General features: G+C 43.3%; 1 protein-coding gene across 3 annotated transcripts in view; it reads right to left on the bottom strand.

The window, feature by feature from the left end:
• The window catches only part of ESR1 (estrogen receptor 1), a 281,456-nt gene that overhangs the window by 4,669 nt on the left and 259,970 nt on the right, over positions 1 to 16,817 (bottom strand). For all 3 annotated transcript variants that reach the window (XM_032593265.1, XM_030316608.1, XM_030316609.1), the window contains exon 8: positions 3,953 to 4,136. In XM_032593265.1, the coding sequence (XP_032449156.1) occupies positions 3,953 to 4,136 (184 nt within the window). The remainder of the gene's footprint in view (positions 1 to 3,952; positions 4,137 to 16,817) is intronic.

Here is a 16,817-nt window from a genome sequence, read left to right as displayed (position 1 = left end):
GTTTGTTATGCGGGCGACTTCCTTCCACTGACTCAAATGAGGTTCTGTTCCCCGCTATTGCATCTAACAAGAGAATGGAGATGATCCAGTCACTCTAGTCATGTAGAAGGGAGGTTTTTAAACGTGTAGAACAGTTCAAGAACTTCCCTTGTTTAAAATGTTCCAGCTCTTTGCCATTTTGTCGGAATACGCTCTAAATTTCTTTCCATGCTCTGCAAGGTCTAACTGATGTGCTTCCATCTACCTCTCCTAGCTCCCCCGGCCTCTCTCCCCTAGCTCACGCTCTTTACTTCTGCTGAGCTTTCTAAGAAAGAGCTTGAAGAAAGTGAGCTCTTTACTCCCAGACTCAGGTATCTGCCCTTTCTGTTCCCTCTGCCTGGATGTTCTTCCCCTAAATCTTTTTTTTTTAACATTTATTTATTTTTGAGAGAGAGAGAGCATGCACACGTGAGCGGCAGAGGGGCAGAGAGGGAAGGAGACACAGAATCCAAAGCAGGCTCCAGGCTCTGAGCTGTCGGCACAGAGCATGACGTGGGGCTTGAACCCACGAACCATGAGATCATAACCTGAGCTGAAGCTGGATGCTTAACTGACTGAGCCACCCAGGTGCCCCTCTTCCCCCAAATCTTCAGACGCCACCTCCCTTGGAAGTCCTTTTGCTGCCACAGTGGCTGTGACCTCAGGGCCTACAGCGTTAGCTGCTCTCTTTCACTTACTCTGTTTTCCTCCCAGCACTATGACAACCTGAAATTGCTCTCTGTACATATGCATGCTTATTCCTTCCTCCAGGCATGTGTGCCCACATAAACACACACACACACACACACACACACACACAGGGCAGGCTCCTCGAGGGGCAGTAATTTGCCCATTCTGCAGGCCTGGAACAGTGCCAAGAATGTGGTAAATGCTCAGAAAATATGGGGCAAATGGATACAGGGAAATGTAGGCAAATGGCATTTCTCCTTTTAACCGCTGTCCCCCCCCCCCCCCGCCCTCTGCCAGCTACAACTTTGCTCTTTCTCCCACCACGCCACCCATGGAAAAAACACAGAACAACCATTTAGGGAGCTTGAAATTGTTTAGAAAGAATGATGTGTCATGAGTAGGCAGGACCAAATACCCTAGAAAATATTGGCATTTTTAGTAGGGGAAAAGTCGCATGAGCTGGAGACATGCCAGAAAAACACAGCATCAAACTATTCAGGTCTTACAACACCACAACCTAATTACACATCTAAGTGTGTGTGTATGTGTGTGTTTTTTTAATTTAAAAATGCTGTTAATGCTAAATGCCCACTGGATCTCACACTGTCTTCCTCTTGCAACCTAATGAATCATTTATAGTCACATGAAATCTGGGTGTTAAGTTCTCTGAGTAACAACATATGGCTGGGGCCAACCTTAATAAAACAGAGCTAGATTGGCTGCAATAAGGCACCAAAAACATTAGTGTGTGTGTGTGTGTGTGTGTGCACGCGCCCAAGTGAGCGAGAGAGAAAATGCTCAAATCTAGTAGATTAGCAGCTTCTCTCCAGCTTTTGCACAATTGAGACAAACTCTTCAGAGCTCTCTCACCGCTGCTGCCCTCTACATAGGCCGACAAAAGTACTAAAGCCTATAAATTTAGTGCAGACATATTTGGGTATTCACTAATCAGGCTTGCTAATGCTGAAAAGCAGTTGACAGATTTGAAGACTCAGCAATTCCTACCGGAGAATAAAAACCTTCATCTGTAATACATGGTTTCCATGACATCTTTGAAATTCCGAGCCCAGAGTAAATGTTAACACACTTCTTCTAGGGGAAGGTTCCTCTCTCAGCCAGGTAATGTGGTAGAGGGTTGTTACTCTGACGCACTCCTGCTTCCCTCTTTGTAATATTCATAAAAATAAATGGGAAAGGATTAGAAATGTGTGGGCTGAATGCAATCTTGCCGCTTGATGCTTAATCTTGAGGTTTGAAAGCACCTTACAAATTAAGCCAACCCCTCAGACACCATGCCCTTCCCTCATAGCCACTAAGAGAAGAAATTACATTTTCGTTCCGAGGGTCTGAGTGTAAGCCCAAGGTCATATAGACGTCATCATGCATGGCTCTCTGATCTCTCATTTCTAGGGCCTTTCTGGAGTAAAGAATATACCAACTGCTTATTTCTTCCCTGCAGCCAGAGTTCTGTTCATGGGAATAGTATCCATTAAGCGTCTAGCCAGCCACATGACGTGACCATTTGAAATAGAAATGAAGCCACTTTGTCCTTTTGGCACAGAGAGGCTCTTACTTCCTCTGCTAATACCCTTCCTTAACCCCTACACAAAATATTTATCGAGTAGTTACTATGTGCCAAGCCCTATGCTAGGACGTATTAGGTACACAGATTATGCATGATGGATTGTGACAACTGCCTCAAAGGGTGTACAGTCTAACTGGGGCAGAGAGAAAACAAGACGCAAAATAACGATCAGGAAGAATAGGGTATAAATCCCAGCTGGGTTAAGGGTCAGGAGATGCCTCCTGAAAAGAATATCTCAGCCATGATGGATTAGCTTACTGTTCTGAAATACTCCCTCCCTGTGCCCATGCTCCTGATCTTGACTTGAAGCCTCATCAAGTGATGTGTTGGCCAACAGAATGTTGTAGATATCACTTAACTAAAAGATCAAAATGCACTTGCCCTTATAGGCTTGCTTTCCTGTACCTCTGCCATTGCCGTGAGAACGATATGTCCCAGCTAACCTGTGGGGACAGGAGGATAAAGGACACACGGAGCAGTCACCTGGCCAGCCTGCAGCTTGAAGCAGAGTCCCCCGGCTGTGCCCAGCTGTCCCACAGGCGGGAGGGAACCCAGCGGGGATGGACAGAGCTGCCAGCCGATGTGTAACCTGGAGTTGCCCACCCGTGACTCAGAGAACAAAGGTGCCTGGCCAGAGCTCGGACTACCAGGAAGTTAAGTAGGAAGTTAAGTAACCGCTGGAGCACAGAAGTTGTACAAGCAAAATAAAGGAACTTACACTTGTATCTAAAGCGATGGGAAGCTGAGGGTTTTAAATAAAGGAATGAGGTGATCAGATGTGGTATTAGGATGGCCACTGTGGCTCTGGGTGGAGAATGGGTTAGGAAGGGTCAAGACTGAAGGCAGGGAGGTATGTTTGGTGGCCTCTGCAGAAATCCAAAAGGAAATGATGGTGGCTTGGATGAGGGTAACAGCCGTGAGGGGTGACAAGAAGGGATCTGAGAGGAATGGAAGAATCAATGGCGATTCTCTGTGCGCTGTAGGGACCGAGATTCTCTCAGGATTTCTTTTTTCTTCTCTTTTTAAAAAAACATTTCTTTAATGTTTCTTTTTGAGAGTGAGAGAGCATGAGCTGGGGAGCGGCCGAGAGAGAGACGGGTTCAGAGGATCCAAAGCAGGCTCTGTGCTGACAGCAGAGAGTCTGATGTGGGGCTCGAACTCATGAACCGTGAGATCATGACCTGAGCCAGAGTCGGACGCTTAACCGATTGAGCCACCTGGGTGCCCCCGGGTTTCCAACTGTAAATAGGGGGAGCGTGATGCAGGAACCGTAATGGACGTGCCGGGTGCCTTCAGAGGACAGCTGTGTTCACGCACCCGCCTTGAGTGGTGAGATAAAACGAATGATCAAACATTGCCATCCTCCCTCTGCCCGCACACCACACACTCCTCCCCCCATCAGACCTTGTGCAGGCTTCAAACTGGGTGCAAATATCATTTCCTCTATGAAGCCTCTCTGACACCTGCCCCACGCCCTAGACAGATTTCCTTCTTCCCTCCTCCGTCGTCCCATAGCGTTTCTGCTTATTATGTCCTGGGAACTGTTCCGAGGGCGCTATCTGTATTCAGGCGTCAGCCCTTCCCGGCCCAGCGGTAGCACGTTTGAGGGCTTGTGTTCATTACGGGGCTCCCGGGGGGGGGGACCCAAGGATGCCTCACCTCATGTGCCTGATGTGGGACAGGATGAGGAGGAGCTGGGCCAGACGCCGGTGCTGCTGCTGCAGAGACAGGCCCGCTTTGGCCATCAGGTGGATCAAGGTGTCTGTGATCTTGTCCAAGACACGATGGATATGGTCCTTCTCTTCCAGAGACTTCAGGGTGCTGGACAGAAATGTGTACACTCCTGAATGCGCAGAGAGAGAGTGAGACAGAGAAACTCCAAGACGACGAGGTCTAGGAGACTGGCAGCACGTGCGGGATATAAAACCCAGCCAGCGCCAGTGCCCCCCCCCCCACCGCCCCCGGCACAGCAGGGCAGGAGTCTGGGACCCGCTCCATCTGAGCAACGGCACGAAATTCCTACTCAGTATACATGTCTGAGAACACCGAGAAACCTATCAGGCCTCCCACGTGTGCGCCAATTTCTGGGACTTGTCATCACGATCCCCAGGAATGGCACTGTTAGCCTCGGGGTTGTGATGGTTATACCAGCCACTCCTTCTCTGTCCCGTCTGACATCAACATAAACTATCCCACTAACGCTGACGACAAACCCCTGAGAGAGGCGTTATTATTCCTCTCCCATGAAGAAAACAAAGGGCAGAGAGATGCATGAACCTGCTAAGAAAACTTAGGACAAAGCAGAGCCGGGAAGGAAGCCCAATGCACTGACTCCACATGTGATCATTATCATGTGACATTCTTGTGAGATGCACAGACAGCAAGAATGACCTGTGAAGTGACTGACAGGTAATTTTCCCAGGTAGGATCTACCTTGCTGTTATGTTTCAGATGAGGTTTCAGATGAGGCTTAGGCCCTTCCTACTTTTCCTCCTCAACTGAAAGGTTTATGGTGGGTGGGCGCAGAGGACCACGGGAACTGTTGTTTTTCACTGGGAGGCGTGTTTTGTTTTGTTTTGTTTTGTTTTTTTCCCTCTTGCCTTTCTTCTGGAAACAGATCCTACTCCCTGGGCCACAGGTAGATTCAGGACTGAAATGAGACAATCAGGGGATGCCTGGGTGGCTCAGTCAGTTGGGCATCTGACTCCAGCTCAGGTCATGATGTCACACTTTGTGAGTTTGAGCCCCACATTGGTGCTGCCTGCTGTCAGCACAGAGCCTGCTTCAGATCCTCAGTCTCCCTCTCTCTCTGACCCTCTCGGGCTCATTCTCTCTCTCTCTCTCAAAAATAAATAAACATTAAAAAAAAAAAAAAAGAAATGAGACAATCAGGCCACTCTATTCTTTGGGACAGTATTAGCCCTGAGCTAGACAGTCAGAGCTTTTTCTGGAGTTGTATATGGACGTTGTGAAACAGAAACTCTTTCCTCTAGATTGCTGAGCTTGGAGGGTGAGAATAGTGACTCTCAGGTGTGGCACCATCCCTGCTCATGGAGCTCCCATGTGCAGAACGGAGCTGAGCAACAGAATGCAGAAGTAATAGTTATATGAGGGGTAGGGGGGAAATCCCGGTTCAGGCACAAGGTCCTATTCTTACACTGTTTTCTTTTGACCTTATAACTTCTATAGTATCCTTTCTAACACATGAACCCATAAATTCCCTTTTAAAAACTTTTTTTCACATTTATTTATTTTCGAGAGACAGAGCACGAGCAGGGGAGGGGCGGAGAGAGGGAGACACAGAATCGGAAGCAGGCTCCGGCCTCTGAGGTGTCAGCACAGAGCCCGACATGGGGCTCGTACCCACGAACCGTGAGATCATGACCTGAGCCAAAGTCAGACGCTCAACCAACTGAGCCACCCAGGCGCCCTATAAATTCCCTTTTTTGTTTAAGACAGTGTGAGCTGGTTTCTGTCACTTGTAACAAAAACAATCCTGATCATCTGACTGAGTTGGGAACTCAGCCCAAGGACCAGAGGAAGGTGAGTGATAAAGAGGCGGCAAGTATTCAGAGCAAGAGGAGGGCAGGATGGGTCAATCCTGTCATAGGACCACAAAGATGGATTTTCTACCAAGTAAACACTCGGGAAATAAACTCCATTCTGCCGAATCATACCGTCCTACAGAGAGCAGATGATGCTGTATTTTTCTCCAGGTGATGCATTATGTATTTAGCAACATCTTTTTCAGTCTTATTTCTTCTCAGCCCACTGGCCCCCTCATAGATTTCTTCTCCTCCCCATCCTCTCCCCATCCTCACTGGTACCTTCAAGCTAAGTCCCCTACGTTTATTAATGTCTGACTTTGTACTGCTACAATTCTTTCCTTTAGCAGGCTGTGATGTGATGACAGTTACTGCCCACACCGCAACCCGGAGGTCGGCAATGGGGAAAATACCTATGCAGTGGAACTCATAGTAAACAGTGGTGATTGCCCAGAATGGAAAATGGCTAAGCTTTAGAACAAATACAACAACAACAACAAAACCAGGATGGTCGGGATCTTGGCTTACATGCAGTTGAATACAATAATGTAGCTTTTCGTACCCAGAGGCACTTGGATCCAAAGCAAATAGACCACAGAATGAGTAAGCAATAGACAGGCAGTGAAATAAGGAAGAAATTGCCGGATTCCTTCACTTAACGTTCCATGTGAACTGTTGACAGAGAAAGAACGTGTCCGTTAGAAATTGGGCAACTGTCCAGTGGCCTCGGGGTTGGCCTGGAAGTGATGGATGGCAGGAGGGTTGTGCACCAGTGGGTTAGGGTGAGGGGCACCTCCGAGCAGCCCCCCGCCCTGCCTCGCACTTCCCTCTCTGTTACCACACACGTTCCAGCCTCCCGTCTCCCAGAGGCCCTGCATCTGGCTGTATGTCCTGGGAACCTGCCCAGGCCACAGAGCTGAGTTAATCCAACTTGGATGATGCGTTTTCTACCAATTTCCTTTTTTGTCACCACCCGGGATGCTGGCCTCATACACCAACAATCCTGTTCTGGTTCAAGAGAACCACAGAATCGAGGAGCAACCTGCTTCAAGGTGACATCCAGCCACACGGTTCTTCTTCCTTGTGCACCCAGGGGTAGAATTTCAGACCTCTTCTGCTTGAATCTCAGACACCTTGAGAGCCAGCCTCACATCACGCTCTTCCCAGTGAAAGAACCGTGGCCTCAGGCTGCAGGGTGGGAAGTTTTCTCCGGGGCTACTGATCGCCCATCTTCCTTCAGGTGCCTGCACACATCGATTCTTTCCTTTAGCAGACTTTCATTAGGGACCTACTGTGTGCATGCACTATGTTACTTGATAGGGATTCCAAGTCCTATTTTAAGTGTTAATGGCTTTTTAAATGATTTATTTATTATTTTTTGAGAGAGAGAGAGAGAGACAGAGCACAAGCGGGGAGGGGCAGAGAGAGAGAGGGAGACACGGAATCCGAAGCAGCCTCCAGGTTCTGAGCTGTCAGCACAGAGCCCGATGTGTGGCTCGAACTCATGAATGGTGAGATCATGACCCGAGCCGAAGTCAGTCGCTTAACTGATGGAGCCACCCAGGCGCCCCAAGTGTTAATGTTTTGCGTGCAGATATTGCCTGTGGAGAAAGGATTTTCTTAACACTGACTCGAGATGCAGTCCATTCGCAGAACAAGCCTGTTTTTCTAGTCCTGTTTTGGCACGGATACAGCTTATCATTTCATCCTTGTCAGCAGATGCTTCCTAGCTGTGTAAATATACTCAGAAATAAAAATACAGTCCTGTTGAAATGCCAATAATTGACAACAGCAGCCATCATCCTTTTGGGCTTTTTTGGCAAAATGTGGTCCATGTTTGTTGCCTGCTGCCCCTAAGGGGGTGTTTGAGAGAAACAACAGAAATTCAAATTCCCAGAATGCTTCAGGTGCTCCGGCGAATGCAAAACCGGGCTGCTGGTAATTTCCATATCCCAGGTGGTCCCCGCCACCCTGGATGGCTGCACCACTGTGCCCAACAGCACAGAGCCAGTGATCAGACAGTGAGAGCCTTGGTGCAAGAGCACCAAGGCAGGTTTTGCAACTCCCAGAGCTGCTCCAAATCCCAAAGATGGAAAAAACCAATCTGTGTGTCATTATCCAGTCTTGAAGTATTATTAGCAAATCTGAGCTTCTCCATATTCTGAATCTTGGCCAACACCAGGAGATGTAGGAAGAGTCTGTGGAGAAATCTGGTGGTAGAAAAGAATGGGGAGCGAGACCACGAGGACACCCCCATATATAAGAGATCTCAATTCAATCTTTCTCACACTCTCTTGCTCTCACCGACTCTGAATTTCACTCTCTCCTCTAATTCTGCTTGGATGCTCTCCCTCTGCTTTCTTCCTTTTTTCTCTTCACCCCACAGGAGCCTCTCCCTACCCCCATCACTTTTCCAGATAATAGAGACTTCTGGAAGCTGGAGGAATGCAGTCATGGACCCTGCAGGGCTTATATGTACGTGGTCGTGCCCAGAAGGGAGCATAGCACAACCAACCATTGCCCTCCACTGGTGGGAACATCTAATTGTTCTAAACAAATGAAGAATGCTGAGGCCATGGTTTACCAGATGCTTAAGGCCAAATTCTTCAAGCAAGGACATGTTTTCTTTTCCAAAAGGAAGAATGTGACACTGGACCCTGGGAGAATCCTTCAGCCTATGGTAGTTTGACCAAATTAAAAAAAAAAAAAAACAACAACAACAACAACACAACTCAAAGGGAAAAATTAGCAAAGAAAACCCCTCAAGTCCATGACTATAAGTAGTCCGGGCCAGCAAGCTGCCACTCTCCTTGCAGGGACTTCTCTTTTTATCCTGTTCACCCAGTGATTAATCCGCAGGTCAGCCTTTAGGGGTTTTAACTGTAAAACAAGTAATGAGCATGTCTGCTCAGAGGGCCTTCGAGACTGACAGTTTGATGAACACTCCATTTGTTTTGTGCTCCCGCCGCGACTGCTGGTCTCCTAGGGGATAGTACTGCCCCCTGTGGAGTGTTGTTGGGACAGTTTGTGGTTGCTACAGCCACTTAGTGGGAGAGACCTGTCGGATGTCCTACAAAGTGTCAGACAGTCCCAAATAATGAAGGGTTTTTTTTTCTTAAATGTATTAACGAATCAATCCTACTACAAACAATTTTTTAATACTTATTTATTTATTTTGAGAGAAAGAGGGAGAGCTTGAGTGGGGGGGGGGGGAGAGAGAGAGAGAGAGAGAGAGAGAGAATCCCAAGCAGGTTCCATACTGTCAGCACAGAGCCCAACAAGGGGATCAATCTCATGGTTCATGAGATCATGACCTAAGCTAAAATCAAGAGTTGGACACTTAACCAACTGAGCCACCCAGAAACCCCTACAAATAAAAATTTTGCAGTGAAAAGTTCTGAAAAGCTTCTACAAAGGCTGTATAAAAAAAGGTCCAGTATTCAGTTTGGCTATAGAAAGGGAAGCTTAAATGGAATACCTTTTCTCAAAATTATTAAGTAATTTATTCACTTTATGCAGCCAATTGAATGTATTACATAAGCTGTCCAACTATACACGTTTTTAGTGCAGGTATACAGGTGCCACAAAAGCCACACAACTGGTTGCAATATATAGAACAAGACTTAAGATTCTTCTAAACAAAATTAGAATCAACTATTACAAAACAGTAAACATTAATGAAATACTGTGTTATTGCTCCTATGTGTTTTTAAATAATTTTTTGGCATAATAAGAAATACGCTTTGTGAAAAGTACATATTAAAATTATTTTGGAGTTCTTGTCTTTCTGTCTTGGACTAACATTGTCCCACAGACTTTTTGATCACCTCTTGTATGTATTACTGTTTATTTTTCCAATCCATTATCTCTTTTCCACTGCTTATCCAAGGGATATGATCTCCAAGGTCTTTTTAAGTTCTATACACTGAATATCTGGAATTTGTGAGCTTTTAAGATAGGATATATGTTCATATAAGAGACTTATTTCATATCTAAGGACATAACATTCTATACACTGAATATCTGGAATTTGTGAGCTTTTAAGATAGGATATATGTTCATATAAGAGACTTATTTCATATCTAAGGACATAACACAGATGGAAAGAGAAGGGATGAAAAAAGATATTCCACGCCAACAGACAGGAAAAGAAGGTGGGTGTAGCTGTACTTATATCAGAAAATATAGATTTTAGAATAAAAACTTTAAGAAAAGACAGGACATTACATAATAATAAAAGTATTGATCCAACAAGAGAATATAATACTTGTAAATATCTATGCACCCAAAATAGGAGGTCCTAAATATATAAAGCAAATGTTAACAGACATAAGGAAGCAATACAACAATAGCAGGGGACTTTAACACCTCACTTACATCAATGGATATATCATCCAGACAGAAAATCAATAAGGAAACACCAGCCTTAAATGATACATTAGACCAGATGGTCATAATGGATATACAACAGAGCATTCCATCCAAAAGCAGCAGAATACACATTCTTCTCAAGTGCACATGGAACATTCTCCATGACAGATCACTTTATAGGCCACAAAACAAGTCTCAGTAAACTTAAAGAAGACAAAGCATGTCTTCTGACCACAATGGTATAAAGCTAGAAACGAAGTACAAGAAGAAAACTGGAAAAATCACAAATACATGGAGATTAAATAACATGCTACTAAAGAACCAATGCATCAGTGAAGAAATAAAATATCTTGAGACAAATGAAAATGGAAATACAATGGTTCAAAATCTATGGGATGCAACAAAAGCAGTTCTAAGAGACAAGTTCATAGCAATACAGGCCTACCTCAAGAAACTAGAAAAAATCTCAACTAAGCAATCTAACTTCACACCTAAACGAACTAGAAAAAAAGAACCAATGAAGCCTAATGTTAGTAAAAAGGAAATAAATAATTAAGATGAGAACACCTGGGTGGCTCAGTGGGTTAAACAGCTGACTTTGGCTCAGGTCATGATCTTACAGTTCGTGGGTTCGAGCCCTGCATCAGGCTCTGTGCTGACAGCTGAGAGCCTGGAGCCTGCTTTGGATTCTGTGCCTCCCTCTCTCTGTCCCTCCCCCGCTCATGCTCTGTCTCTGTCTCCTCCCTTTCAGAAATAAATAACCATTTAAAAAAAAAGAAATAAGATTAGAGCAGAAATAAATAAAAACTGAAACAAATAATAAAAAAGGGCAATGAAACTAAGAGCTGGTTCTTTAAAAAGATAAACAAAATTGACAAACTATCTAAATTCACCAAGAAAAAAGAGAGAGAGAGAGAGCACAAATAAATACATTCAGAAATGAAAGACAAGTTATAACTGATACCGCAGAAATACAAAGGATCATAAGAGACTGCTATGAATAATTATGTGCCAAAAAATTGGACAATCTAGAAAAAAATAAATTCTTAGAAGCATACAACCTCCCAAGATTGAATCATGAACAAACAAAATCTGAACAGAGATCATATGCTAGAGAGTCAGCGATATTTATCAATTTAGTATAATTTTTAGTGAAATGTACTAGAAGTTCTAGAAGGTAAAAACGTGGTAGGTCAATACATTCAAGCTGACTCAAAGGACAAATCCTTTAATGATTTCAGATGGTGAAACTGACGAACTGATTCAACTGACCTGAGAAGAAATCTTAAATGTACACTTTTTAAGAAAATAATTTAAGTGGCAGCCATGTGTCTCAGTTTTTTATTGAAGTATAATTGACATACAATATTATATTAGTTTCAGATGTACAACATAGTAATTTGATACTTACATTTATTACAAAATGATCACTGCAGCAAGTCTCATCGCCATCTGTCGCCGCACAAAGTTCTTACAATATTATTGACTATATGCCCTGTCTGGATGTTACATACCTATATCTTATTTATCTTATAACTGGAAGATTGTACCTTTTAATTTCCTTCACCTATTTCGTCCATCTCCCCACCTCTTCCCCTCTGGCAATCACCAGTTTGTTTTCTGTATCTAGGGCTCTGTTTCTGTTCTACTTTGTTTCTTCATTTGTTTTGCTTTTTAGATTACACATATAAGTGAAACCCTTTGGTATTTTTTTTTCTCTCCTTCCACTTACCATAATACTGTCTAGGTCTATCCATGCATGTTGTTGCAAATGGTAAGATCTCATTACTCTTTATAGCAGAGTAACATTCTATTGTATGTCTATACCACATCCTCTTTATCCATTCATCTATAGATGGACACTTGGGTCGCTTCAATATCTTGGCTGTTGTAAACAATGCTGCGACGAATGTAGGAGTGTGTGTATCTTTTTGAATTAACATTTTCATTTCCTTTGAATTCTTTGAATTCCAGCAATCCTCCAAAAAGAATTGCTTTTGGAGGATTGCTGGAACATACGGTAGTTTTATTTTTAATTTTTGCAGGAAACTTCATACTATTTTCCGCAGTGGCCACACCAATTTACATCTCCACCAACAGTGCACAAGATTTCTCTTTTCTCCACATCCTCTCCAGCACTTATTTCTTGTCTTTCTGATAATAGGCATTCTGACAGGTGTGAGGTGGTAACTCACTGTGGTTTCAATTTGCATTTCCAAGACGATTCATGATGTTGAGCACCTATTCATGTACCTGTTGGTCATCTTGGTGTCTTCTTTGGAAAAAAGTCTATTCAGGTCCTCCCATTTTCTGAAATTGGATTGTTTGGCTTTTGCTATATATTTCGTGTATCGTGGATATGAACTCCTAATAAAGGGGACACTTTATCTGCAAATATGTTCTCCCATTCAGTGGGATGTCTTTTCATTTTTTCGATGGTTTCCTTCACTGTGCAAGGGCTTTTAATTTAACGTAGTCCCATTTGTTTGTTTTATTTTTTTTTTTGAGTTTATTTATTTTGACAGAGAGACAGAGAGTGCAAGCAGGCGAGAGGCAGAGAGAGAGGGAGAGAGAATCCCAAGCAGGCTCCACACCATCAGTGCGGAGCCCAATGCAGAGTTTGAACTCACACACCATGATCTCATGACCTGAGCCAAAACTGAGTCAGATGCTTACCCCACTGAGTGACCCAAGTGCCCCCTTCCATTTGTTTATATTCGCTTTTGTTGTCCCTTACTAAGGAGACAGATCCAAAAAAAATAATGCTAAGACCAATGTCAAGGAGCTTACTATGTTTTCTTCTAGGAGTATTATGGTTTCAGGTCTTACATTTAAGTTTTCAATCTATTTTAAGTTTATTTTGTATAGGCTATAATAAAGTGATTCGGTTTCACTCTGTTGCCTGTAGCTTTTATATATGAAATTGCAATTGTCGGGGTGAGGGGTGCTGGGCAAGATGGGTGAACGGGAGGAGATACGTGCTTCCAGTTATGGAATGAATAGGTCACAGGAATAAAAGGCACAGCGTGAGGAATGTAGTCAATGATACTCCAATAGTGACATGTGAGGTCAGATGGTACCTACACTTGTGATGAGCACATCACAATGTCCAAACCTGTTGATCATTACCCTGTACACCTGAAGCTAATGTCACATTGTGCCGGGGCACCTGGATGGCTCAGTCGGTAGTATATCTGACTCTTGAGTTCAGCTCAGGTCATAATCTGGCACTTCGTGAGTTCAAGCCCCACATCAGGCCTTGTGCTGACAGCTCAGAGCCTGGAGCCTGCTTCAGAATCTGTGTCTTCCTCTCTCTCTGCCTGTTCCCCACTCGTGCTCTGTCTCTCTCTCTCTCGAAAATAAATAAACATTAAAAAAAAAAGTCACATTGTGTGTCAACTATGCCCAAATTAAAAAAAATTCCAGTTAAAAATTTTTGTAATAAATAATATTCTAGCCTTATACCTTTTAGGATAAATCCATTATGGATCTATGTTTTGCTTAAAAGCCTTATTTAGGTTAGTTGTATCAGTAATATAGAAGGAAGCAGCCAGGGTTCTGATTCTCCAATCCCTCAAACAGTCAATTACGAGGTTTCTGAGGTCAAGATGTTCTGGAGGGACATTAAAAAAATTTTTTTGTTAATATTTATTTATTTTTGAGAGAGAGACAGAATGACTGGGGAGGGGCAGAGAGAGAGAGGGAGACGCAGAATTTGAAGCTGGCTCAGGTTCTGAACTGTCAGCACAGAGGCTGACATAGGGCTCGAACCCACGAACCGTAACTGAAGTCAGTTGTTTAACTGACTGAGCTACCCAGGTGCCCCTGAAGGGCCATTTGATGGAAAATGTGCAGCCCATCTATCACACAGGAATCTATTCACGAGGTTCCACTCAGAATTCCTAGTCCCAAGGAGCTGGTCTGGCCTTGAGGATTTCATTTTCTCCCCAGGGAAGGTAGGCCAAAATAGTCGGCATAAATTCATTTCCCTGGACCTTTCCTTTTCTTGCTTGGCATCTTAAGGGCAATGGAGCAACAACACAGAGCAGGAAGCAGCTCTTACACATTGGAGCAGACTGTATTTTCCAATGTGACCACTACAACATCTCCTATCCAACATGCCGCTCAACAACATGATCCTGACACTCTTCCCACAGAGGTGTCCAATCTATGCCCTCCTTTGAGTCTGGGTGGACCCATGACTTGCTTGTAATTAAAAAAAGGGGGAGGGCTGGAAGTGATGCTGTGTGGCTTCTAAGGGGCTATCCTATTAGGCCATGCAGCTTTTGCCTTGTCAGCTGGGACAGCTGCTTCTGGAGCCCTTGCCACCTTCTAAGAGGTACACTGCACCAGGCTGTGTGGGAGTTACGGGAGAAACCACAGGTACGCATTTTAGTCAACAGCTCCAGTTGATGCCCTAGCCAGCAGCCAGCATCAATTGCTACCGTGTGAATAAAGGCACATCAAGATGACCACGCCTACAATTACCAAATTATCCCAACATTATGAGGCTCCCCATCTGAGGCGCTAGACATTGTGGAAAAGAGACAAGATGTTCATTCTGTGCCCTATACAAATTCATGGCCAAGAGAATCCAAACTTTTTTTTTTAACTTGTTGTGTTTTGGGGGTAATTTATTACACAGTAGCAGTAGGCATAATATAGCTGGATATCTGCACAAAACACTTTGAAGGGAAAATGACAGGCAGATTAGAGACTGGGCTCCTGTTCTGGTGTACCTGAATACTCTCTACTCCACATTATAAACCCTATTGCCCATCAGTGCCTTAATCCAGCCCTTGACCTTCATCCTTGGTACAACTGGTGAGGGTTTTAACTCATCCTGTCAGATACTGTGTGCAGTTAACAACTTTCACTGGAAGCTATTACACCTGGCCACCGTCCAGCTGATCCATCTCAAAACATATGGATCTGCCCCTAACTGGCAACCCAAAACATCTGCATCTGGTCTCTCACCAGAGTATAAAACACTCTGAATTCTTGGTTGAACAATCCTCACCCAGTCCCAATTGTGAGAAATAGACTTTGTAGAGATTTGCCCGAAGGAGAGTGTCTTATGTTATACAACTGGTCTATTTGCTTTCATTTTTATTAAACGTCTGTGAACCTTATAATGGAATGTGTTCTCCTCTGTGCTTTGGCCAAGTGAGGGAGATTTAGAGCCAAATTTGTGGCCCATTCCTAAGAGCTGTACAGATGTACTTCTGTGCACTAATTAGGTTCCTGGATTTATTACTTTATTCACTTTATTTTCCTTTTTCACAGATTTTGTCAATTATTGGTCTACTCCCCTTGCATTACATAAAACTTAGTAAGCCGTTTCAAATTCCCTGTGGAATAGGCAATATGTGAATCAAAAAATGAAAAAGACATCCCTCCATCTTCTGCCAAATCAATAAACAGTGTTAGTGCGAATGCAAATGTTTACAAAACATCATTAAACATTCATCTGAGTGACTTAGCTTCAAATCCAGGAAAAAAAAGTGACATGTGATCTAAGAATATATAATAAGCTGAAATGCATGTGAGCTCATCATCCTGAATTGAACAGCACAACTGTTCCAAACCCTATGATGTTCAGCACTGGTTGCTAACAGATGAAGGTTGCACATTCTTGGTTCTGACTTGTATGTTTATCTCCAGAGTCACAAAATTTCAGATAATACTTTTCCCCTTTTACCTAGATATAAAAGTGAAATGGCTGATAGTTCCCTCTGATTACTTCGGAAGAGATGATTAGTTTCAAAAATTACTGTTTTGAAGAGACAAGTGGGCATCTAAATGGCACATATTCCTAAGGGTTATCAGTTTCTCCATTTCAAGTGAACACTACAGTAGATGAAAATTATATCGAAAAAGTGTCACATGACTATGACAGGTTTACCTCATTTTTCCTTGAGAAAGGTTATATTACATTGCAAAAAGGAGACATAGAATTCCAGAATTATAGACTTAAAAAGGGCCTACGTTCATCTAAGTCAGTAGTTTTCAAACTATTTTGAGGATCAAAACCCCTGAAAACTGTGAACCTCTTATAAAAACTTCATATATAAACTGGGTGTAGTAAAACTTTGGAAGCAGAAGAAATAAAGGTGCGGGGCTGGATCTCACTCACTCAGCTTCTCCTCCTTCACCAGAGTCTCCTTCTGGAACACAAGTCTTGAAACAGAAGAACATTCAAAAACCAACAATCTAAAAAGAGTGAGAAGGCAAGCCATGACTGGGAGAGAATATTTACAAAAGACATATCTGATGAGGAAGGATTCTTATGTAAAATATACAAAGAACTCTTAAAGGTCAACATAAGAAAATGAACAACCCAATTAAAAAATGGGCCACAAAATTAGAAGAATTATACTTAAATTTGTATGGAACCACAGAAGACCTGGAATAGCCAAAGCAATCGTAAGAAAGAAGAACAAAGTTGGAGGTATCACAATCCCAGATTTCAAAACATACTACAAAACTGTAGTAAACAAAACAGAATGGTACTGGCACAAAAACAGACACACAGATTAATGGAACAGAATAGAGATCCCAGAAATAAACCCACATTTATATAGTCAATTAATCTATGACAAAGGAGG

This window comes from Lynx canadensis, chromosome B2 (genome assembly GCF_007474595.2).
Source record: "Lynx canadensis isolate LIC74 chromosome B2, mLynCan4.pri.v2, whole genome shotgun sequence".
In the NCBI taxonomy this organism is placed as follows: domain Eukaryota; kingdom Metazoa; phylum Chordata; class Mammalia; order Carnivora; family Felidae; genus Lynx; species Lynx canadensis.
This window is presented reverse-complemented; position numbering and strand designations above follow the sequence as displayed.